The 24,234-nt window shown below is 42.0% G+C and overlaps 4 protein-coding genes across 8 annotated transcripts; 2 read left to right on the top strand and 2 right to left on the bottom strand.

The window, feature by feature from the left end:
• Positions 1-17: 17 nt before the first annotated feature.
• LOC135164470 (malignant T-cell-amplified sequence 1 homolog) lies at positions 18-11,602 on the top strand. 2 transcript variants are annotated; one of them, XM_064124860.1, is made up of 6 exons: positions 18-235; positions 10,480-10,632; positions 10,905-11,005; positions 11,106-11,239; positions 11,337-11,404; positions 11,478-11,602. In XM_064124860.1, exons 1-6 carry the CDS (start codon positions 18-20, stop codon positions 11,557-11,559), a joined length of 756 nt encoding a protein of 251 aa, XP_063980930.1. In that variant the 3' UTR covers positions 11,560-11,602. The 2 variants fall into 2 exon arrangements, with proteins under 2 accessions (XP_063980930.1, XP_063980937.1); XM_064124867.1 differs by lacking the exon at positions 18-235 and adding an exon at positions 10,147-10,387.
• LOC135164423 (E3 ubiquitin-protein ligase UBR2) lies at positions 995-10,071 on the bottom strand. Of its 4 annotated transcripts, XM_064124783.1 has the most exons (3): positions 9,923-10,058; positions 9,773-9,850; positions 995-7,652 (listed from the first exon to the last, which is right to left on the bottom strand). In XM_064124783.1, the coding sequence occupies exon 3, from the start codon at positions 7,639-7,641 to the stop codon at positions 2,188-2,190; it is 5,454 nt and encodes a 1,817-aa protein (XP_063980853.1). In that variant the 5' UTR covers positions 7,642-7,652; positions 9,773-9,850; positions 9,923-10,058; the 3' UTR covers positions 995-2,187. The 4 variants fall into 4 exon arrangements, with proteins under 4 accessions (XP_063980853.1, XP_063980862.1, XP_063980834.1 ...); XM_064124792.1 differs by lacking the exon at positions 9,773-9,850 and having other exon boundaries at positions 10,053-10,071; XM_064124764.1 differs by lacking the exon at positions 9,773-9,850 and having other exon boundaries at positions 9,923-10,062.
• Positions 11,603-12,118: 516 nt separating the features above from the next.
• On the bottom strand, positions 12,119-15,887 carry LOC135164443 (arginine-glutamic acid dipeptide repeats protein). The gene is made up of 5 exons (XM_064124799.1): positions 15,746-15,887; positions 15,392-15,500; positions 15,261-15,307; positions 14,877-14,957; positions 12,119-14,699 (listed from the first exon to the last, which is right to left on the bottom strand). The coding sequence occupies exons 2-5, from the start codon at positions 15,453-15,455 to the stop codon at positions 12,441-12,443; spliced, it is 2,451 nt and encodes an 816-aa protein (XP_063980869.1). The 5' UTR covers positions 15,456-15,500; positions 15,746-15,887; the 3' UTR covers positions 12,119-12,440.
• An 840-nt stretch (positions 15,888-16,727) lies between these two features.
• Positions 16,728-18,258, top strand: LOC135164479 (uncharacterized). Its single transcript, XM_064124874.1, has 3 exons — positions 16,728-16,848; positions 16,980-17,178; positions 17,591-18,258. The coding sequence occupies exons 1-3, from the start codon at positions 16,822-16,824 to the stop codon at positions 18,013-18,015; spliced, it is 651 nt and encodes a 216-aa protein (XP_063980944.1). The 5' UTR covers positions 16,728-16,821; the 3' UTR covers positions 18,016-18,258.
• The last annotated feature ends 5,976 nt before the right edge of the window (positions 18,259-24,234 follow it).

Genomic DNA, 24,234 nt, shown 5'->3' with positions numbered 1-24,234 from the left:
AAGCACCAGGCAAAGAAATGGCCAATGAATCCTCCTACTCTCTTTCGCATTCCCTCCTTCGACCTCTCTCAGTCACCACTTGGGTCCTCCCAGTTATCATATTCCTTCGGCTATCAATTCGTGAAGGCATTATACTGGTGACCGTGAAATACCTAATTAACCACTTTACTTCGAAAAACAAATGTTATACACGATTTCTTTCCGATTTAATATCAATTATTCCACTGACCGAGAGGTAATTAATGAATTAATCTATCGTTTGTTCAAATATTGTATTCCTTTCAGCCGACGGTGAGTTATAGTCTATCGCATTGAATTCTAGTTCACATCTACAATAATAGTTTCGATTTGCTAGAGCAAAGGAAAGAGGGGATTACTTCAAAGTCTAATGATTCACATTGATTCACTTTGCACAACTGTTGGGATATGAAAAGTCGAAAGGATACTGGATACTAAAGCGGAAGTGTTTGAACATGGGAAAAAATAACTATTCAACACTCGAGTGACTATGACACAATTTGACTATTTATCGTTATTTCTCTCTCGGTATTTACTCCGATTGGTTTGGAAAATTGGTGGAGGAGGTAACGAAAGAACAATGAATAAGGAACGATTATTTTTACTAGACTTGCAAAGTACCGTAAAAACTATCGTAAGAAATTAGATATTACAATTTTTTTCAACTATAAGATAACGTTTGAAGTTCATTATTCCGGTCGGTAAGGTGGGAATTGTACATCAATTCTCCCATTTACCGGCAACGGTCGGATGATGCCGAAAAATTGAATTAGTTTTACTGTCTTTCAAAAAATTTTGCAGGTAGTTTGCACTTTCTTCTCAGACAGAGATATCCGATAGGTGATATTTTGTGGATAATGTTGATAGACAAAACGTTTCTCTGCTTTACCTTTCCTCTATTTGGTCGATTTTTTAAATTAATGCATAGGTACTACGGGAAAGGGCAGATAGATGCGAGGATATAAAAAAAACAGAATTAACATATTTCTATTATCAATTTTTATTCTTCCAAATGGTTTTTTATTCAGACGACGAGACCTTTATCTGCGTTCTAAAGTAACAAGTAAAAGTTATTAATTATCTATAATTATATTAATTTATTATCGTAAAGCCCTTCGAATCTACACTTGCTCTTTGTCACCAGAGACGAAATGTTCTAAATTTTCTCAATTATCTCAGAAAACACGTCGCGCCACGTGGTGTGAGGGGAACAAAAACAGGATTTACAATCGCCCGTTTCATTCATAAAAATAAACTAGAAAAAATTATCTCATGAAACAAAACAAGTTAATAATAATCAATAGTACACGTCTAATTTCACAACGTTATTATTCAATTCAGTTAAATAAAATTAGATTAATCTCGCGTATTTCATGGTCTCTCAACACTCTCGTTCAATATCACTAACAATAATTTTACTTTAATATTATTCTTAGTGTTTGCAAGGTGATAAATGTCGACAGGTGGTAAACTCTTGAATGATTTTTAAAGAAATAGTAGTCGTTAATTAATTAAGGCAAATAAAAATATCTCAACCATACGAATATATACAAGTCACACGTTATGATTTTATCATTGTGTTCATCTCTTCCAAATTATTTTCTCAATTTTGGGGTGAAGAGTTCAGTCTTGAAATGATGGACTGGATGTAATTTCAGAATAAAATACGAGCCAAAACGATCTAAGAGAATTAACATCACTCCCAAACTCTAAAAGTTCTTAAGAGCTGCTTGATCCTGACGATCATTCGGATTTGTATGCCAAACATCCTTATGAGCCGTCGGATCCTCACGAACATTCGATGAATAGCACCGAATATCCATAAGAATCATTTGACTCTCACATAAAAACAAAACGAAATTCCCTGAATTATGGCGATAACCAATCTCTCCAATTCGGGGAGCCCTTTTTTATATCTAGTTGAGGGTCTGTACCGCGTTGTGAATCCCATGGTCGTAAAATCTGTTCTTCAAAAACCCTCTCACTCATCTCAAATCGAAACATATCCAGCAAAAACAGATTAAAAAATCGAAGATCTCCATCCACTCCCCGAAAGTCCCTCAACCCCAAAATTTCGAGCACTGGAGAATCAACCCTTAAAGCCTCAAAAACAAATACAAAACCCCGTTCCTCCCCCCAACAATTTCTCACTCCCTAAAACTCATCAGATTATAGATGCTGCCACTGTGTGGCCATGAGATTGCTGGACAACTCAATAGCTCTGGATACGGCCTCATGAAGTCCATGTCCAAGCCACATTTGATTCAACTGCTTGTACTTCTCCTTGCACAACTTGAGAGGATTACCCCTCCTGAGCCCCTGATCAGTCTCTCCATACTCATCTAGATAAGGCGGACAAGCGAAGGCGCCCCGATTTGGAGACCTCAAAAACAATATCTCACATTCTCTGACTCGCAAGAATATACCCACCCCAGCGCCACACTTGCTGGCATGATAGGTGCATGCCCCAACCATAGTCTTATTGAGTTCAGTTTGACAGCAATAGCTCTGAGAGCAAAGCATTTCTCCACACACAAGACACATGGTAGGATTCCTTGAGTCCTCTTTATCACTATTTGGACACGTGAACAATGAGACTGTGTTGATGAGCTCTGAGTAGTCGTCAGGTAGCTTGACAAGTCCATTGACCCTGAGGGGTTCCTTTACGATGGGAGATAGCTTTATCCTGGGATGTTCCATCCAGGTTTTGGCAAGTCCCCTGACCCCATCAGAACCTAAGAGGGCTTCGCAGCTGCTGTCAAGCCCCAGATACATCATGATACTCTCGTAAGTATCGCCGTCCTTGACCGTGAGTTCCACTGGTGCAGGCACATCGGTGATATAATGAAAATAGAGAGCACAGCACCTCAGGAAAGGAAGGGAGGCCACCTTGATACGTCTCCATATCTCCGACAACGTGAGCCCACCAGTCTCAATGCCAACGATCCTGATGATCTTCGCTAAAGCCGAGTATGTCTCTTCAGCCGTCTCCATATCCTCAAGGGCATCCACATCCATCTCTTCAGAGGTGTCAAAATCAGATGTAATTAAAATCTTGACGATGAGTGCCACGAAGACAAGCTTCACGGTGTGAATTTCATGGTGACTACCGGTCATAATAGGTGCAGGCTCTTCTGGGTTCTTGGAAAAGAGACTGGGTAGTGTGGCCAGCAGAGGCACGAGAATTCCAAAGGAATCCCAATCATTAATGCAATCCTCTGAGGAATTATCTAACATAGTACTGAGAATACCGATGGCGTGCAGGCCAAGGATGGTGCAGTTGCGTTCACCTTCAATGGTACCAGTACTGGACCCTGAAGTGTTGCTGGAGCTATTGGTGGGCCAAATGGCTCCCAGCACCGCGGAGACCCTGGCGAGGCACTCCAAACTGTCTCTCTGTCTGGACGAAAGTGGCCCTAGAAGTGGCTTTTCACTGTCCCTCAGAAGGAATTCGATGGCATGAATGGTGTAGGCTGTTGATTTCCAGGCTAACAGTGGAACCCTGACGTCACTGGTGTGGGGGTCGACTGCCAGGCCCTTGGTGTACGTCGCCTGAGCGAAGAGATCGACCATGGCCTTCAGATCGTCGGACAGTTTGGCCTCTGTGTTAGTAGGACATGCTACCTGTACATCGAAAACATGGGCCACCTCCTTCCCAAGAATGGTGTGAATTCTTTTGATGGGGCAAGCGAAGAATTCCCTGGGATCTATCATCGTGATACTGTCATCGCTGAAATCATCGGATTTCTGCGGTCTGCAATACCTGCACATCTCATCATGGACATCATCAACGATGCTCCCATTGCTCTTCCCTTTACAATCAAGAGTTATGCTGAGCCCGTTCAACCAAGTGTCAAAGTCCACATTAAAACGATCCTTCACTTCAGTTGGCTGCAATATAGACAGGGGTGGGAGTAGAGGTAAAACTGTGTTGCTTAAGCCTTCGCACAGAGGGCAAAGATACTCGTGCTTCTCAATATCAAAGCTGGCAGGCTGCCTCAGTCTGTAAGGTCTTCGATTCTCCTTAGCAAGAACATTATCGAAGTACTTCTCCCAGCAGCTGGCGTGCATAACATGGCCACAAGTGCTCGTGTGAGGTGCTGCCCCCAGTCTCGACGATAAGTACAGTGAATACTTCTCGGCAGGATCACTCCTTATTTGACAGAGGACTGTCGACTGTTGGACAAACGCTGCCAGCACCATGGCTCGACCCCCAGCAGTGATTTTCTGGTCCTCCTGGCAGAGAAGGCAAGTGTAAGTATTCTCCTCGATGACTGGGGGGGTCTGTCTAGGCCCTAGGGCTACTGGAACTTCCTCAGGCGATAGCTCAGATAAATCCATCGACGAGCCGCGTTCATTCTCCTTGCTGTTGGCATCGATGGCCGCTTCCTCGAACAGCTTGGCGTTCTTTTTCATGAAGTGCTTCTGCATGGCAGCCATTTGTGCCATTACTTTGGCTCTTTTTTGTGCAGCCATCTGTGTTCTCCATTCTTTACTGTTTTTAGTTTCTCCTTCAGTGGTTGTTGACACCGAGGGCTCCTTGACATCTGTCGCCTGCTGTTGGCTTCCCTCTGCCATCGATGACCCAGCAGCCTCTCTGTATTTTCCCAGGACCCAGGTCACTAGGTCCTTGTGCGCCTCGATTCTGGGACTAGTTGACAACTCCTCCAGAAGCTTGTAAATGCGCCATTTGGCGGCACGATCAGTGAAAATGAGGAAGGGATAGTGTCCTGTCATCTGTTCCTGAAGGGCATAGCCTATTAAGTGAATTATCTTGTGAACCTGGGGCTCCGAGAAGCTTCTGGCCCTCAGGTTTATCGCCCTCTCAAGGACTGTCTGCATTATGTGAAGCATTACGTCGCACTGTAGTAGATTAGCTACCAGACTGAAAGTCTCCGTCAATTTCGGCAGTTGGGGAGGGGGGCAACACTCTAGCTCTTGATTAGCCTTGCGACGTCTTCTCTGGGATTCCTCAGACTTGCTTAATTCCTCTTTAGTATAGTGGTAGAAGAATACGTTATACTCTGCGTACAACTCTGGCTTGAGCTCGTACAGTCCCTTTCCTCCAGAATTCTTTGATGGTTTTTTAAAGTTAGCCACGTCATTTATCACTCTTTCAAGTCCTGTCTCATGGTGAACATCATCCGGCAGAGTTTTATTTAGCTCTGAATGAGACATTGGTTTGATGCATAACTGTTGAATGATCTCTTTCTTGAGGCGATCGTCAGCGGTTACCTGGCCTACACCAGGCACATGACGCTCTCCAACGATAGTTATCAGAAGACCAAGAAATTCCTCAACGAGGTTGATAGTCTGTCTGATGCTGTCCTCCTCAGGATATTTCAACGCATTAGTCTCGAAGTTATCGTAAGCCCAGAGGAGGAGACTGTACTTATGTAGAACGTGAATCAGAAACTCGTTGGACTCGATGAGTGAAGCTCCAACTTGGAGGAGAATTATGTCACAATCCAGCATTTCAGTTCGACAACGAACATTGTGATGGAAGTACAGCTGATTGAGCAGGCTGTAGCCATTTCTTCGCCACATGCCAGCGTGAACTTGTGATATCATGGTCTGAGCCCTTAGGACAGGCTCTATCAGTTGTACTGGTGATAATTTCGATTGGATCATGAACTCACTGCTCTGATAGTCAAGATTATACTTCTCAAGGTAGAGAAAAAGTCCAGCTAGAAATCGTGACAGGGGGAGATGAATAGACACTGGCTCAATGGACACGTCATAGTCAATACAAGTCGCCGAATGATCGGTAAGTTCCCTCAGCTGTCCTGGAGTGCCAGGTGAATCCTTGGTCGTGTTTTCGCAGAGTTTCTTAAGTACAAGTCTGAAAGCTTTGATGAGAACAACTCTGTCAGAACCACACCATTCTAGGGCAAGGCTGATGACTGGTGATAATTTAACATGAAGATTAAAAGCAGATTCCCACTCGGGCTCGTACTCCATGTGCTGTCCGACTTGGCGAATCACAGCGTCCGTCCCCTGCATGCTCCAGAGGAGCTTCATCAAAAGAGACATACCTTGCAAGAATCCCTTTCGCAATTCGTCTGTCCAGACATCGGGTTTGGAGCCGAGAAGATACGATAGATCACAGAGAATGTACTGTGCTCTTTTAAAAGAAGCATTTGGTAAACTTCTCTCGAATTCGAGTTTACCCATTGGATTGCACTTCCTGGAGCTCTCCGAAATAAAAGTGTTGAGAAGAATAAACAGAACATCGTGATTTGCGATGAGGTAATGTGCCAATGTTGGAACTGTGAAGAGCTGAACTGACAGCGAAGATATTGAGAATGAGTGATCGTGATCGTCCTTCATGAAGTCCTTCATGACAGTACCATAATTGGTGGTGAAAACTATGGCCAGTGATTTTTTGTTTTCGTATTCCATCAGCATGCCCGAAATGAAGAGACGATGCCAAGCTGTTCTGGCAGCCTTCCACAACTGCGAGTCCCTCATGAGAATACCCTCGACAATGGGCATGTCGGGAAGTTTCTTGTTCAATGCAACTTCACTGAAGATGATTCTGAAGCCTTCGCAGTGACTGATAAATTGTTGGAGCCATCCCAGGAGCTTCAATGCGAATATCTGGTGGGCTATTACGTGGGCATGTACTACCAGGACTTTCAACGGTTGACTACCCTGTCGCGACGTAAATCTCTCAATATCTGATTTCACTTCATTGCAGTATTGAAAGCCTGAGCATTTAACAACCGCTCTTCCATTTCTGTCGATATTCGTGACAAATTCAATTGCCTCCTTCTGGGTGCATTTGATAACTCGAGCAAGAGTACTGATGACCTGTTCAAATGTGTGGGTCTCGTCATTAAATAAAACAGTGCAATAGCTGTCTTGTGTTGCTAGCAGAGAGAGAGGACCATCGTCAGCCTCCTTGACTCTGAGATCTGCTGGCAGTCCAGGGGTGTGTTCTCTTGCTAACAATTCAAAGCAGTATTGTAAAACTGCCTCGAAAGTCGCCGTAGCCCTCTCTCGAATATCCTCTGGTAATTTATTGCCAGATCTTTCCCTGGCTTCTTTGCCAGCCTCGTGTATTCTGCAGAAAGCCTCCTTCTTCCAGGCCTCAGGGTCGCCACAGTCACAACAGCCACCTCCACCGGACGTTGCTATCTTATACTTGTGATTCTGATGTCCAGATTCTTTGAAACATGTGACGCACAGGACACATGTGGGATCCATTCCACACTCTCTGCAGAAGTACGTGGGTTCACCAACTTTGAAGAATCTACCGCAGACTGAGGGAGGATTCTCCATCTTTACTAGCTGTTGAAGAACCTCTCTGGGATCACCATTGCAGATGAACTCCTCCAGGGTATTATACAGGATCTTCTCCGCCATGTCCTCGTCGAAAGACCAGCCCAGGCAGTTACCATTTGGCTCCGGACTGTAGATCTGGGGCACCCAGATCCTCCAGTGCTCCTTAAAGTGGGTCGATGTCAGGATTCCTTTGCTCATTTTGTCCATCCACACGTTTATACAGGGCTTGCTAGACGTGGGGAAGATTGCGACGACTTGAGGCATCTCCGGGTCGTCTAGATCGTGCTCGTACACGGGGAGGGTGTGCTGGTCCGTCTGCATACTGTCGTTGTTCATTTTGAGAATATCTGGAAGAGTTAGGAAATTACAGTGGCTTGAAGAGTTTGCGAGAGTTGTGGTGATTGGCTTTGTTACGTATGAGGGGCTAAATAAGGGGCATGTATATAAACAATGATGTGAGGTGCACATTCTCAATATCACAAAAGGAAGTGAATGCGTTGTTTCGTATGCCAAAAGATTTTTTGTGGGAGATTTTTCTTCATTGGAGTAGGGGCAGGAAAAATACTGACGAGGGCAATGTACGAATATATTTTGCGGAAAATCTAGAGGATGTATTGGACTAGTTCACGGAGATTCTGTTGAAAAATTCTACAGTTTTGGTTGAGGTTTTGTTATAAAAATGCTGAACCCAAAATATTCTATGGGAAAATCCATAAAACTTGGTTTCTCAGTATAACCTGTGTTATTGCGACATTTTCTACCTCAATTCCCAGCCGCCAATTTCCCAAGCTTTTTGTTAGACGTTTCCAGACAAAGAAAAATACTGAAAAAAACTTGGAAAATTTATTAAAAAATTCTGATAGAAAAGTTTTTCACAGAAAAGGTTGGTTTTGGCTTTATTAAAACTCTGCTGTCAAAGAAGGAAACAAAACATTTGTTGCGACTTTACACTATGGTGTGAAATATTGAAAATGATTGGAGACGATGAAATTCATGTCCCCACCTTTGTTCCGGAATATTTCAAGAGCTCTAAAAAGGTTGGAAAAAAAATTTCATCATCTGTATAGCATTCAAGTTACTCGACATAAGTAACTCCCATAAGTGAACTAATCAGGAAGTCATTCACAAAGAAATTCTGGTCAATTGTCATCCTTCGAATTCCCACATCAGTGCTCATTTGTCAATAACACCTCGACATGTATCGGGAATCACACGAGCCCATTATTTCGTTATTGCCAAGCTGGCCTTGCAAAACTGTATCCTATTTTTAAACAAAAAAAATACCACTCAGATGGGACTCACCCCCACGATGACGACAGCCTCCGCCAGAACAAAAGAATGATGATAAAACGTTCTAAATACTGAAGTTCTTTAAATATTTTACAGGAGACAAACGTCCACGAACAAACCCAATGCTTCTATCGTGAACTGTATTTCACTCGTCACGACGAACCCCTGGGAAATTTTTAATGAACAAATTCACGTGATGTTGTTACACATTTTCGTCACTGATATAAAAAGAACAATTGTCAGATTGTATTGAATATCCTCGAGACATTAGTTATTAGGGACGAGGGGTATCTGACATTTCACGGGCTCAAAGGACGTTGTTGGAGATGAGAATTATTGCACAGCTGCTCTAACAATACACAAAATGGCTCGCTCAGGTTTATTATGTGTGGAGGGGTATTGTGCATGTCGCGGCTGTTCGATGTTGATATCGATAATGCAAACAATCGACATTGCAGGTCTGTGAATCGATAGTCTTTCCAACTTCTGCGGTCGATCAATCGAATGAAACGATATTTTAAACACTCAATATTCTAATTTGTCAGTAATTTTTAATTTCTTTTCACGAAATTATGCATAATTGTGATGTATATCGTATTTTAAGGAAGGATTTCGTTTTGAGTTGATTACATTTTTCTATTGACAGTTCTGTCTTATAGGAGTTTAGAGAGAATTTCCTACTTTTTTTCTGCTAGAATTTCTCTATGATTTTCTATCGAATTCTATCGCATTTTCCCTTTACCTCTACTCGCCTCTAATGCAACATTCTTCTATCGTCATTTTCAAATCCGATGTTTTGGAGAACGAGATATCGGTTCGTTCTACCTCGCTTTCTGTCGAAGCAATACATCGATACTTTTTTGATCGGGCATCCTAGGGATGGAGAAAGGAAACTCGCGATTCTTTCTACAAGTTTTGAATGTGGATAATACGTTTATGATGTCATTTCAATATGAGGGGATTCTAGGAAAACACAGTCATGTTCAAGCTACGTCCTGATATTCTAGAAACTTCCAGGAATTTAGAGATAATCAGAGAAGTATTGAATTTCTAACAATCTGGAAAAATTTATCAAAACTTTTGAAGAAATTCCAAGAGTTTTCAAAAATTGAAGGGAATGTAAGGTGCTTTCAAGAAACTCAATAGAGTTAGAACGATCGTAGACGTATTCACGTACCATTTACAACTATGCATGTCCATCAACGATACACTGCAAATTTTAGGATTACATTTTTGATTTATGAATACCATTTACCTGTAAAAATGACAGACATGGATTTAAACAACGGACAAACCAACTTTATAGACTTGAAACAATATCAATTACCTCGCTGTACCATGATTCGTAAAATGATCTGCTCAAATAAATCTATGGTGAATAAAGTCGAGTACCTCGGGACTGATTATATGGTGATTTATTGATGTTTCGAAGGAGTTAATACTTGAAGTAAATTCACCTCTCTATGGTGGTGGGTCAACTCTGTCTACTTCACGTATTTTGGCGACACAATACAGGTCCCCCCCCCCGGTAGAGGGTGGGAATAGGAACTGGCCAATCACGAGGAGACTGGAGTCTGGTGGGATCCCTCAGGCGATGTCCGTCTCTTTTCCACAACGAATCGTCGACCTGTCGTTAAAACTTCCAAGAACATAACCTGAAAATCAAATAAAACGACCGACTGACAAAAGAAAAATTGTTCTGTTGTTTGTAAAAAAAACAACACGAGGTCAAGGACTGATGATAGAGTTGAAAACCAGTTAGAGAGATCTAGTTACAGAAAATGTTCAAAAAGTGTGGGATACTAGTTATTTGTTTGTTTATCCATTATGGGGTTTGGGACTGGTGAGCCAGTGATGAGGTATTTCATTTTTTTGCACTTCCAGATTTGACGAGAAGGACAGTGTTTCGGGAGTACAACAGCTCAAGTCTTCCATTCAAAAGGGCATCAGGTCAAAGTTGCTGGAATTGTATCCCCACCTGGAAAGCCATATCGATCAGATTATTCCGAAGAAAGATGCTTTTCGTCTTGTAAGATGGTAAGTTTGGTGGTTTTTTGGATTCATGGTGCAGGACATTTTAATTTTTTATTAGAATTGTTAATAATTAGGCATTGGCAGAGTAAAAGTTCGTGCTTCTTCCTTCATTTTGTTGATCTTTCTTGAAGTTTATGAATCAAACGTAATTTGTCCAATCGTATCATTTCGACAGAATATGTGAACCTGATATTAATTCAAAGCTTTTGAAACCTTTACACTCTTTAAAAATAAAAGTTAATTATGGTTGGCTTCATTAATTTTTCTTTCGTCAGTCACGATCATATCGAGATTATGGTGAATGCAGCTGGAGAACTGTTGTTCTTTCGACAACGAGAGGGGCCCTGGATGCCCACTCTGCGATTGCTGCACAAATGTGAGTGTAACTTTTATGACTGCAGTGATGATAAACCTCAATTAGTTCCTTCATGAATAAATCATTAAAGAAGAATAAATTATATTTATTATTCTTGCAGATCCATTTTTCTTACCAGTAGAGCAGGTTGATAAAGGTGCCATTAGATTCGTTCTCAGCGGAGCCAACATAATGTGTCCAGGATTGACATCCAAAGGAGCCAAGATGACTCCAGTAACCAAGGGAACAGTTGTGGTATCCTTTTCTTTTAATTGAACTGCAAATTCTCCCAAAGGTCTTAGGTAATTTATTGGAATATCTATCAACTTCCTTAACGAGCTCGTTATAAAAGGCTGTGATGGCCGAGGGAAAGCAGCACGCACTGGCAGTTGGTGTCACAGCATTGTCAACAGATGACATGTAAGTTGATACTATTTTCACAGTCTATCCATCATTTTTTTAATGTTAATCTCATTCTTTTTCTTCTCTGCAGAGCTAAAGTAAACAAAGGAGTAGGTATTGAAAATTGTCATTATCTCAACGACGGTCTGTGGCAAATGAAAGCTGTAAAGTAAGATTAATAAAGGCCTCCAAAACATTCTTATTCTAATTATAAAACTGTTTTTATTCCGATGTTTATTATCGTAAGTGATGACCACTCGGTCTGCGATTTATTGTTGGTAATGAATTGGAAGACGTTCACCTTAATCATCACAATAAATTTTCTAATAACACTAGAGGATTAAAAAAGTTAATCAATAACATCATCAGGAGAATTTTTTTTATTGAAATTAAAAAGGAAAAATAGTAAACTTAAATAATTTTTTTTCCACTATCAACTGTAAATTTTTTTTAGTAACAGAATCGTCTTGAAATATCCTCAAGAAAAATATTTTCATATGCGTTATCGACCTTTCCAAATTTCCAATGTCCCAGTTTCGGCCTCTCCTTGGCTCTCACCCTCCACCTCTTGGGGTTGGTTTCGTTCAATTCCTGAGTACGTCCCAGGGGATAATTAGGCACCGAGAAGGTGATTAGAAATGATCGAACTGCTCTCAGGATAAAATTAGATTCTTGATTTCTATTTGTTAATGTTAAATTGAAGGGGAAGAATGATGAAATTCAGCTGAAAACTTTAGTTTTCGTTATCAATTGCAGTTTTATTTTCTGTAGTAAAGAAAAACCTATCAATGATATTATTCAAAAAAGTTGGGAATGGATGGAAATTGGATGAAATGATTGTACAATACTACTTCATTGTCCGTTACTTAAGGTTCGTTCATATTTCAGTAATCCAACAACTTCCAGGATTTTCTTAAAATACTCTAAAGGGAAATATCTTCCCTTTGAAATTTTCATCAATCCCGGAAAAAACCCATTTCAATCCATTCCCTCCCCGCCCAATCACAATTACTAAAAAATTCAAAAAAAATTCATTCATATCTGGAAGCTTCCCTCAATGCCCGCCAGGTTTGGCCTCTCCTTGGCCCTCGCCCTGTCCCTCCTGGGACTGGCCTCGTTCTGGCTCATGTACGGGTCCGGGAGGATAATTAGCTCCCCCGCCCTCAGCATTCGGGGGATTCCCCGGAGGATTCCCTTCGCCCACCGAATGCGGGGATTGCGGATGATAGGGAGAATGTGGACTGTGAGGGCTATGAGGACTATGATGAGGTCGTCCCATACCATGTGGTGGATATTGTGCATAAGGCTGATGATAATACGGATGCGAGTACTGAGGATAGGGCTGATGGTAGGGTTGTTGTTGTCCATACCCATAAGAAGGATGAGGAGGTCTTGGTGCTAGAGGCACATTCTGGGTCTGTGGTTGATTTCCAGGTGGATACTGCTGAGAATACGCTTGCCCTGGCGGTATCATGGGCCCCGGACCTTGAGCCTGCATGACCGGAGGTCCTTGAGGTGCTTGATGAGGTGGTAGATGATTGGACATCATGCCTGCTGGAGGATGGGGATTATGGGGTATCGAGGGCACTGGTGATGAAGATGGTGGAGTCGATGGAGGGTTGGGTGCCTGGGGATGAGAAGACGACGAAGAGTGAGGATTATGGGAAATTGGTGCTGGTGATGATGTGGGGGGAGTAGTTGGGGGGTTAACAGGTGGTGGATACTGAGGTGTTGGAGGCCCCTGAGAGTGTGGAGATGGTGATTGCGATGGTGGTGGAGCGGGTGGCATCTGCTGATGCTGAGTAGGGCCAGGATGACTTGGGCCCTGGTGGGGAAGGTGGTGAGGGTGCTGGTGCTGATTCTGGGGGCCTGGGTGGGGCCCCTGGTGCTGGCCTTGAGGATGCTGAGGTGCCTGGTGCAGGGGGGCTGGAGTCTGACTCGAAGGCTGCATTTGGTGGGGATTAGTTACATGGGGCCCTTGATGTTGTCCCTGATGTTGGGCCATGGAAATTTGATTCACTGGGTGAGCCTGTGGGGACAGCTGATGGTGAATGGGGCTCACTGCTGCGGAGTACATTGGGCCAGAATTATTCCCATTAGTGGGATTAATGACAGCACTAGGACTTGTATTCTCTGGTGCAGCTCCTGCTGGATTAATACCATTGCCATTGTCATTTGGGGATGTTGTTGGGGTGCTTGAGGCACTATTGACGGATGTTGTGGTGGTATTAATCACAGATCCTGAAGGAGCTGGAGCAGAGGGACTCGTATTTCCATCACTTGTCTTGCTGCTGCTATTCGTAGTCACCTGGGGGCCCTGGATACTCTGGGTCGGAGAATCTGATTTACTCTCAACGTAGGGAGGTGATGGACTATCCTTCTTGATGTCGATTTTCTCAGGCTCTGGCGTCTTCTTATCTCCTTCACTGTTCTCTGATATCTCTATTGGTGTTGGCTCCTCGTTCACTGAGGCAGGAGTTGGTGTTGATGTTGGAGTTGAGTCGTTTGATCCTGTTTCCGGGCGATTTTCCTCAGCCCCTTTGACCCTCTCACGACGCAGTAACTCGTACTGACGCTCCACCATCTTGTTGAATGTATCCTCGTCAACAGCTGGCTTACAGTGTTTCTTCAATTCCTCCTGGAAGATCTCACTCGTCTCAATGAATTTTCTTTTTTTCGCCTCGAATTTCTCCTCGATCTGCTGCAGTTCAGCCTCCAATTTTTTCTGGTGCATCGTTAACGACTGAACCTGTCGCCTCAGGACTTGCATTCTCTGAGTGGTAACCACTGAACGCACGTCTGGAACAACCGTGTCACTGAAAATCTCATTTATCAGTCGGTGGTTACGTGTGTATCGCGAGTATGCCACGTGCTTCACAGAATAACCATCATCCTGATCATCGTCGTCCTCTGCTGGGAGAATGTCTATGCGTCTGTCTTGGGCCTGTTGATTCTTATTACCTCCGGAGGAGCGGTCGTGGGTCTCGCGATCGTCAGAGCTGGAGTTCGTGACGCATATGGCGGATTTCCCACGATTCTTGGCAGCTATGTAGGCCAGATAGGCTGGAGAATTGTGATACGTCTTCAGAGATTTTTCGTACTCAACTTTTTCCGTCTCGTACTCATCGATAAAATCGATTTTCTCATCCTCGGGTAGATCACGCCACATCTGGCCGATTATCTTGCCGATCTCCCAGAGCTTTAGTTCGGGGTTCTGGGCCTTCACTTGGTCCCATACTTTGCGACTGTATCTCATGTACGGCATTAGGGGTTTCTCTGGGGGCTTCGGCGGCTTTGGGAGTCGTGGGTCAGCCTGAAATCATTGATAAGTGGGATTTTGGGACCATTATTTCATAGAGTTTCAAAAAAAAGTGATAGAGGAAGATAGATATTTTTGCAGGAAATTCGATTAAATGTCTATTGAAGGTTCTCTCATTTTTTGGGAATAAAATTAATTATCTAAGTTATTAGTTTAGAGAATAATAATTACCGCAGCATTTTTTCCAACTTTCTGAGGAGTGAATCCAGGATGACCATGAGGAGTCTGGATGAATGGACTTCCAGAATCTTTCTGTAATGTAAGAAATGTATATTCATTAAGTCAGGAAATCTTGCATTTTAATAAAAAAAGTAGCATAAGGCTATTTATGTAATTTATCAAACAGTCGCAAATGTATCTAAAACCCCATCATAAAGATTTGATAAATATTCTCATCAGACAAATATTTCGAAAAACGGTGGCACCTCCCCATTACTGTTTTATAAAGTCGACTGCACTCTAGTTAAAGATATAAGAATTTTAAAACAGGAAAATTAATGACTCGAACGAAGGACTGATGACCCCTAACAGAAGGTGACATTTATTTCCACTTACATTTCCCCCAGATCCTCCTCCGCCTCCTCCAGAAGCCCTCAAACGTTCTGCAGAGGACATGGAACGCATTAATTAGCATCATTAAAGGCACACTAACATTATAATTATTTCGAGTCATGCAAGTTACTTACGATTTGTAGCCACCATACTAGAAGCTGAGAGTGCGACTTGTTTGTAATTACCAGGGAGAGCCATTCTGGCTGTGACCTCTCAAAGAGACCCTGGAGTCCAGTTAAAAATCTATAACAACGAGAAGTCAAATTTTAGGGGTGGAAAACGTATTTAACCTGGGAATATCCACTTTTTTTAATGGAATATTATCACAGACGCCACGCTAGACGCGCCCCATGCAATGCCGGATCGGCGAACTCTCGCCATCACTCGATAAAACGTTCACAAAAAGTGGCAATTACTCATGACAGAGGAATCACGACGAGTCACAACCGATCAGGCACGATTAATTGTGACTGCTGATGAGTTATTACCTGTATACTCAAGTGTATTGAAATCACAATCAGGCGTCTTTTGGAGGCTGAAAATTTCAACCAGTTTCGTCCCCTTCCATTAGCCACGGTGTATTGAAGTTCACGAGGTGTGTGAAGTCAGGCATTTAGGGACGTCGGGAAGGACTGACAATTTTTTTGGGAATTTCCGTTATTCACTAGGAATGAGACAACTTCACGGTAGTCGAAAACGTCAGTGGCGACATCTGCGCCAAAAGGGAGAGGAAGAAAATGCTGGCGAGTGGTAATCGTGAGGGTGTCATGGTAATGTACCGACACTAGTATCTGTCAATATGACGTGCGCTGTGCGTGTGTCAGGTTGTCAATCTGTCCGTGAACAGTACATTTCATCACTTGTCAGGAGAGTAAAATTTTTCGCACGCTCTATCTATGGAAAATCCACCCTTCACATATTATGAGGAAAATGAGGGTTTGACAGGAGTAGGAGAATTGTTCTTGAATAGTTAGGTAGTGCGCACCTTTCAGTACTCCATAAACATTTTTCCCCACTCGTATTAAAATGTATTAATTATAGAGCATCTGTCTGGAAAGTGCATTTGTGAAACAGGAATACCATAAAAGTATTTTTTTATTAATGAGTCGTATGAAGGGTTCGTCGAGGATGAGAGCCAACTTTCGAAAGTATAAATAATTTTTCCACCACTATCAAACACCGTTTTTCCCCTTCATGGGTCCAAAGTTAGTCTTTACACACCAGTGATAAGATGTGCTAATTAGAGAGCAGCTAAAATCGCAGGGGCTTTTCTCCATTCAGCCATTAAGTTCGTCGAACCCTCCATAGAGCCACAAATAAATTACGTGAATTTTTCAAAAGCGAAAGGCGCCTAGAAACGGAAATGGAGAAAATGTCCAAGAAAAATACTGAAAGTGAAAACTAAATGAACTTCTCTTCGAAATAAGTAACAGCACTTCCGTTGTCCAACAAGACTCGTCCATTAGCTCTATCCTCACAAGTCTACAATTCCATTAGCCATTGCACCAAAGGTATATAAACGACTTGACAATTGAACTAACTCAGTAACAGTCACAGACACGAAATGGTCACAATGTTCTCCGTGATACTGGTTGGTATTAAGGCAAATTCAATCCTAAAACAAAAGTACATACGTCGAGAGTATATTCCCCAGTGAATTAAACTCCGTATCAACTCTGAGAGTGATATCTGGTTTTCTCTGTATGGTTACACCACTTGCAGATTAGTATTGCCTGGGTTGTTGAGGCATCACCAATATCAAATCGATCACCAGTGCCATCACGATACGTCGAGACACCCTCCCGAGGGTATCTACCGTCGCGAAATACCAAGAGTACACAGCGTCTCGGTTATCATTATGGCTACGAGAGTTTGCAGACAGGGATGCCAGTGGATGTTGCGCCTGTTGAGCATGAGTATAGTAATACGATTATAATGTACTGAATATTCACGTAAACATGTAATAGAACAATTTATAGTCACAATGTGTACCAAATTATTCAGGCATCACATGACATCGGATCGCGCCACGTGAGAAAAAATTTCATATATCTCAGAATAATATAATTTTCGTCGGGACCACGAGAAATATTTCGAGAGGAATTAAAAGTAAAACTGTCTCACAACAGCAATCACTCGCGTTTTGATAAAAACCTTAGGATGATCAATCGCTCCGGGGGAATATGCAACAAATTTTTGTCCATCAGCGTTCAATTTTATTGGTCGAAACTGTGATGGGAAAATAATGGCGATGATTCGATTGTCCGAAAAAACGAGAAAATCCCTTTGAAAATTGTATCTCTGTTAAATTTTATCATTTTCCATTTTTCCAGTCCAAAAGCCCTTCATCCCCGTATCAAATAGTCCAACCGAGGTAGAAACATCGAGGCCAGTGTATGAAATTATCGAGGACGAGTACAGCCCATCCAGCTCCACATCGCCACCCGTCAACATTCATTCGGCCAGACAGACCCCAGTACCTACGGTAAACATAAAAAATCAAAAATACCATCACGATATACCCCCGAATGCAGTTGCAACGGCAATCACGACACTCGATTGGCTGCTCGAGAACAAAGGATACAACAGCCCAATTCATCCACCCCCGAGTCCAGTCATTGCCCTCGTGTTGTCGCAGTATGGAAGATATTTACCTATCACACGCGGCCCACGTGTCTATTCATACATGGCAGTAAATAATATTCACAATAATCAGCCCTTCGGTCAATACAAGTGGGAGACCGATGAGAATGGGTAGACTTCAATAAATATCACTGAAATTCGTGTGAACGAAGGGTAAATTTCAAGTGACTGCTGAATTATTTTATGCCCTCTTTAGATCGGATATATTGGAATTTACAAATCGAAGTTAGAAATCCAAGATCGCATTCCAAGAAAATCTACAATTTATTTTTCGACAATTGAAAACTGATGTGTCATAATGAAGTACAAAAACTATATGATCAATCATCTCTGTCAACATATCAGGGCCATTTCGTCATCTGCCATCATCATTATTTCATTACATTTTCCTCGAAATTTCCTATAAATTAAATTATCTCCTCAATGACTGATTTTACGAGAATATATCAAAAAACCTTTTAATGACAATTTTCTCAGCCAGAAAAACTGTTTCATAACGTCATCTCGTAAGATAGCTTTTTCTCGGTAAATTTCCCATCTTAGAAAAATACATTTCATCGTCAGGATAAAGCTCAGCAATTGAAATTCAGCTGAATAATTTTACCAGATACATTCCCTCCACTCGTTCAATTAATCCATCCCCCCGAAGTCACTCCGGTGTTGGAAGTTGGTACGTCTTGAACATATCGAATTGGAAACAATCCAGAAAGTTGCGTGGAAACTGCTGGAATAAGTCGAAGGGCTTACGTGCGTCAGATCAAGTGAGTGCATTTACTACTAAGGGCGTTTATGCAAACTGAGTTAAGCTGTTGTACAGTTTGCTGGAGGATGAGGGGAAGCTATACTATGTACGTTAGTTATTCCAGACACGACTGTAAGAGACACAGTAGTCGGAGGAGTTTTATCAGCCTGTCCCCTTCACTCCAGATCTTCCCCCTGTATTTTCCTCTCGTTCACTGCGTCAGCCTTGGAGCCCTAGGTGTGTTTGTACGGAGGTACCTTGCGTCCCCACAGTTTAAAACTGAGCGTCTTACATCCCCTTCGCCCCTCGTGGGTCTCCTCATTGTTTTTATCCGAGTTCACTCCAAGTTAAATTGCAATGAGAACGAGAATTTTCACATGTTGGGCCCCTTTGAGTTAACTATATTTGGAACGAAGGAATGAAATAAGAGGAGATACCAAAAATGCCGGAGGAAGAAAGTCGCTCCATATAAATGGTTGAGAAGAAATGAGGTGGGTACACTCCGTAATACCGAGAAGAAGTTAATAAAATTAAGATTTTTTTTTTGACGTGAACATGAGTTTGGAATGACAGTTATTGATTTTCAATGGTTCGATGTCACGTAGGACAAAAATTTGAAGTGTTGGGATTGTGTCCAATGTATCTACAGATTAATTTTTGGAGAAAAATATTCAGTGGAAAATATTTTTTAATAAAAGTTGATTGGGATTTTTGTATACATCTCTTTATATCTAGATATTTTTCCGAGAAATTCGTCGGGCCAAATTTTATAAGTGTTTTTATGTCACTCCGTACCATAAGTCTCGTTTATCGCACGCCCCACTTATTGCACGGTGTGCCATAAAATGGTTTATGTCACATCGTGCAGAAGTCGCGTATAAAATATTATCGATCTCTCGAGTATAAACTTCGATTTCAACGAATGTGAGTACAACCCTTGCTTGCGGATCAGTCTGTAAACGATTCGTTCACCGAAAACGAAATTCGTGCTCAAGTGCCAGGAGATAACTGGGATATTAATTTTGTTTTCAGAAAATTTTTTTGGGGTCAACAAATGTCGACGAAATTCCCAGCACATTTGACTTGAATATGTATCTTCAAACCGCATTAATTTCAATTGATTTAGGATTAACCACACGGTCCAACGGTACTGGCATAAGTCCAGAAAAAATGGGAACTCGTTCAAAAAATTTACTTCAACTGAAAGTGGAATAGAAGACGGCGAATCAGTCATCAAAGGTCCTGCGCCGCCTGCAGAACTCCAACGTTCACATGAACCGAATAATAATGAGTCGACGATTCACCCCAGATCCTGGATTTTAACACACCCCAAATCCACCTGATTACACTCACCTCAAGCCACATGTTTCTTTTTCCCCTATTTTCTCTATCTCTTGGCAGACAGATGATTGAGTTGACTACACTCGAGACTTGTCGAGTGTGTCCCTCATTCCTAAACCATCCCCAAGTACCTGGATCTTGGCGTTGTCTTGCCACCGAGAAAGAACAAAAGCCCAGAGGCTCCACTACACGACACCGGAAACGTCAGGGTTGATCCCTCCCCCCTGGCAGACTAATTTTTCTGGTCTCGTTTCATGTGGTATTTTTCCCCCTTCTCACGTTCATGTGGGTCCACGTGGGGAGTTCAGGGTGGCCCCTGAGGTTGTGATGAGGAGGCTCTCGAGGCTCAAGGGTTGAGCGCCCAGCCAAGAATGAGAGTAACAATTATAAACAGAGCAATTATACTAAAGGGGGGTTTCAGTGATAAGTACTGCTGGAGAGTTAAATTTTCCATCTCCAAATGAGATTGTTGATTACTAGAAAAAAAATATGTTGAAAACTTTCTGCATTTAGACATATTTGTGATAACAGTAAAATAAATTCACTGAAAAATTGGAACAATTTAGTACTAAAGTGATAGAACGAGATAAATCACTTGTGAATATTGATCAGTTTCAAATCTTACAACAAAAATTGGGGCCTGAAAAATGGGTATTTTCGATTAATCGATATATATCGTCCGTCCGTACTCTGGGTTGTCCCCTGAATTATCAAAAGCACAAAACATGAAATAATAATTCCTGAGTAGACTCATAAAAGCTGGAGTGGTACATTTGCAGTCTTCATTTCTCCTCTATCGTCCGTCCAATCTAGTTAAAGATAATACTGAGGTTATGCCCCAAGTCCCAGCTGCGCGCGCAGTCCAATTGGCAGTATGAATAAATAATACATACCCCAGAACCATGGCGACACGATGAGATCCTCCCCTATTTTCCTCGAAAACAAATGGAGAATAACGTTATTCAAAATAATCCAGCTTGTCCACACCAATGGGTTTTCCATGTAAATTTTAACGATGAGAATAACCTTGTGAATTGTCTTCTCCCCTCAAAAACTCTGTCATAATGAAACTCGAATGATTATGAAAATCCCAACATTTATCTTCATTCCACGTTAGCAACTCCGCCAACACCCTGGGCCGTGAGATACCCCCGAAAACATTTCCTGGGGAGCGAGGTATGATGATCCTCACCCTCAACACATCCCTCTCTCTTTTTATTTCTCAACTCTCACAGCTTGGCGCCTTCAACTCAAAGAAATATCTTGATTACGTTTCACTCGGTACTGAACTTTCTCTACCCCCTTCGCCTGGCTTTTCCATCTCTCACTCTCTCGTTTTCTCGTACTAATCCCCGAGATACTCGAACGTAACTAGCAGGGAGCGAAGTCGTTTAATCTCGCGATTCATAGAAAGACGAGGGGGTGGAGAAAGCCAGTCAACGGAGAAGGCAAGAAAAGAAGAAGCTACTTTTGATGGAAGGGGGAAACTGTAGAACAGGCAGAGCCAGATGATACTGAGACAATAAAATGTGTTAGGGTTTTAGCGGGGATGAAATGCTCTGATCCAAAAAATTAGTTCTGCCGAAAGCAATTTATTTATTGCAAATAAATCGTTTAGTCAACTCAAGTAAAAGAATTATTTACTCCAAGTAACGTAGTCTCGTAAAATCCTCAAACTATCGTTAATATGGATTAATATAGGCATTATTATTATCGAATAAATTTATTATTTAGTTTTAAAAAATCGTTCTTTACTTAGAACTAGAAGGATATATATTTCTTCCAATTTTATCGGTCGTCATGAATTTTCCCGAAATATTTAACCGAAAATTTTCGGAGCGCCGGAGTTGCTAGTAGAAAATTCCTAACCGGTCAGCCTCATTGCGTAGACTGACAACCCGCTCGATGTCATCAAGCCTCACACAATAACCCCTAATTATGCTACCAAAAGCCAATACCGAATAAACAAATATGCAAGTTTTGTTTTTCCGATAATGAAGAATCCGAGTGAAAACCAGAGACAAAAATGGAGAATTTGCCTCAATATGCAAATACTGTTTGCCACTATTTCACCCGTTATTTTGATCATGTCATTTCACTGGTGAAAATGCAACAGTCAGAAGAGATGAGGTGAATTTTTCGCCGCACGTGTTATCGATATAAAAATGTAGAAAAGGTAAAAATAAAAATAAAAGATGAAAAAAAAAAATGAGAACACACGGAGTTTGGACGCGGCTGTTGCCATATCCCCCGGTGTACTCTCAGCCCATCGGGTAGGAGAGGAAATGATTGCCGTGCAATTTCCTGGCGCCGTCGTAGCGCGTCGGGCTATTACGCGTTCTGGCTCCTGGAAAATTGACGCGACGCGTACCCTTCCCCTCGCTCATCGCGAGTCTTATGCATGGTACAGAGGACTTTGTGTGGTGTATGGTACCTCTTGGCGTTTTGGTATTCCATGTGTCGCAGTCCCTCCCCCGCGTATATTGTTATCGTACGGTGAGATCGAGACTTGGTTGATCGGTGCGATCAAGCCAGCGGGTTTCGTCGCCGTGGACCCTGGGGGTCCATGTCAATGTGTATCAGATTCATTGGTCTGGGTTGACATGTTGACACAGCATAAGGGGATGCCAGCGGGGTGGAAGGAGTGTGGAATGATTCAGGGGAAAATGGAGGAGACTATGACACAATTGCCTGGAAGAATGAGCTATTAGAGATAATAAAATAGTTCGAATAATATTTCCTGGAGAAAATCCTCTTGAGAGTTTATAAAATAGACGGAGAGTATTTTCAGCCGCAATATCAACCCACCAAATTATTTCGTCATTCATTCAAGCCATTATCCTCCGTTTTTTTATAAAAAGCATCATAATTTCAAGGAATTAGGAATGATCCATTTAATTACCTTCATCAAAGATAACGTAAAAAGCCCTGGCTTTTAAACTCCCCGGAAACAACCGATAAAACATTGAATTGAATGCGATAAGCCCGAGTGATCTTGAATTTTCATAGCGCTGCCCCTTTAAAATGCTTTTTTAAAGCCTCTCATTCATTCGACTGAGTTTTTTAAAGCCTTGAAATCTCAAATGTTGCGTGTTTTACAGCGAGACGAGTCAACTCGCGATGCTGCGCATGTCACGCTATGGGGCCCTAATGGCGGCACAACGCTGCACGGTGAGTAGTGTCAGACATATTTATCAGTTTACGACTTTTTTTTTTTTTTTAAGTCGATTGGTTGCATTCAGGATAAATTTTTCGAGGTTTTTATCTGTCGGATTTGTTGGGTTTATGGGCAGGATTGGACTTTGTTTATTGATGGCGCCATACGGCATGTTCGCAAGTGCTTCACGACGCGATGAATGTAAACAAAGAGAAAGTGTCCGTGGTTGTGCCGATTTTGAGTGAATTTTCGGGCTATTGGAGGGCGGATTAGTGACGTTGATTTTGCGATCGGGAGTTTGTTTCAATGCTATTCTCATCATATTTATAGATAACGTCAATTTAGGTCGAAAAGTTGAGCCAAAAGTCCATTCCCAGTATCATAAGTGGAGGGAATGCCAAAGTGAGCAGCAAAAATTGAGTGGTACTCAGGCAAATATAATGTGAAGAGGGTGAACGGGCCCATAATTATGGCCTTTGAGGAATTTATACCAGCTGCGTCACTGTAGCAAACCTTGGGCAATGCCAAGTGCTGGTGAAGCTTGATATTTTGAGAATAAGTGCTTCAGTATACGTTGAATTTATATGATCTAGAGTACGATCCGCGTGCGACCCCGTAAACCACAGTCTAAATTATAAATGTCAACCAATGAGGAGTGCTCTGACAGAGTTTCGATATTTTTGATTCGAGTCGAGATATGGGATGTGCATTTATTGCAATAGATATTTCATGAATGGAAGGATCTGAAATTTCCGTAATCCTCAGCAAAAAGATCGATCTGAAGTGAACGAATTGAAAAAAAAACAACTGAGGGAACCCCAATTACCTAACTAACTTTCTAGACTTTTCTGCGAAATTTTCTTACACGTGCTTCGCCTCCATATTTTCTCAAGGACCCGGAACTGATTACCCACTGCTGACGATAGTCTATCAATCACCGGAAATATCGAAAAATTAATCAATACCTCCGGTAATTTGAGTACACAATTCCACATAGTGGATTCCGTGATTGATGCCGAGGGAAGTGGACCGATAGCAACTGATTTTCCATCTTCCCTAAGCTCCCATTATGTTTGTGTCCGTAAAGTGGTCAT

The sequence above is a fragment of the Diachasmimorpha longicaudata genome, chromosome 1 (genome assembly GCF_034640455.1).
Source record: "Diachasmimorpha longicaudata isolate KC_UGA_2023 chromosome 1, iyDiaLong2, whole genome shotgun sequence".
Taxonomy (NCBI): Eukaryota; Metazoa; Arthropoda; class Insecta; order Hymenoptera; family Braconidae; genus Diachasmimorpha; species Diachasmimorpha longicaudata.
The sequence above is the reverse complement of the archived record's forward strand: the minus strand, read 5'-3'. Positions and strand labels throughout refer to the sequence as shown.

Excerpts from the sequence above, each read along its gene's own strand:
- LOC135164470 (XM_064124860.1), top strand. The coding sequence starts at position 18 with ATGGCCAATGAATCCTCCTACTCTCTTTCGCATTCCCTCCTTCGACCT. Across the intron at positions 10,633-10,904 it reads GCTTTTCGTCTTGTAAGATG|TCACGATCATATCGAGATTA; the intron begins GTAAGTTTGGTG and ends TTCTTTCGTCAG. Across the intron at positions 11,405-11,477 it reads GCATTGTCAACAGATGACAT|AGCTAAAGTAAACAAAGGAG; the intron begins GTAAGTTGATAC and ends TCTTCTCTGCAG.
- LOC135164443 (XM_064124799.1), bottom strand. The coding sequence starts at position 15,455 with ATGGCTCTCCCTGGTAATTACAAACAAGTCGCACTCTCAGCTTCTAGT. Across the intron at positions 15,308-15,391 it reads TAGTATGGTGGCTACAAATC|AACGTTTGAGGGCTTCTGGA; the intron begins GTAAGTAACTTG and ends TGTCCTCTGCAG. Across the intron at positions 14,958-15,260 it reads GAGGAGGATCTGGGGGAAAT|AAAGATTCTGGAAGTCCATT; the intron begins GTAAGTGGAAAT and ends CTTACATTACAG.
- LOC135164479 (XM_064124874.1), top strand. The coding sequence starts at position 16,822 with ATGGTCACAATGTTCTCCGTGATACTG. Across the intron at positions 16,849-16,979 it reads CAATGTTCTCCGTGATACTG|ATTAGTATTGCCTGGGTTGT; the intron begins GTTGGTATTAAG and ends CACCACTTGCAG. Across the intron at positions 17,179-17,590 it reads GCCTGTTGAGCATGAGTATA|TCCAAAAGCCCTTCATCCCC; the intron begins GTAATACGATTA and ends CCATTTTTCCAG.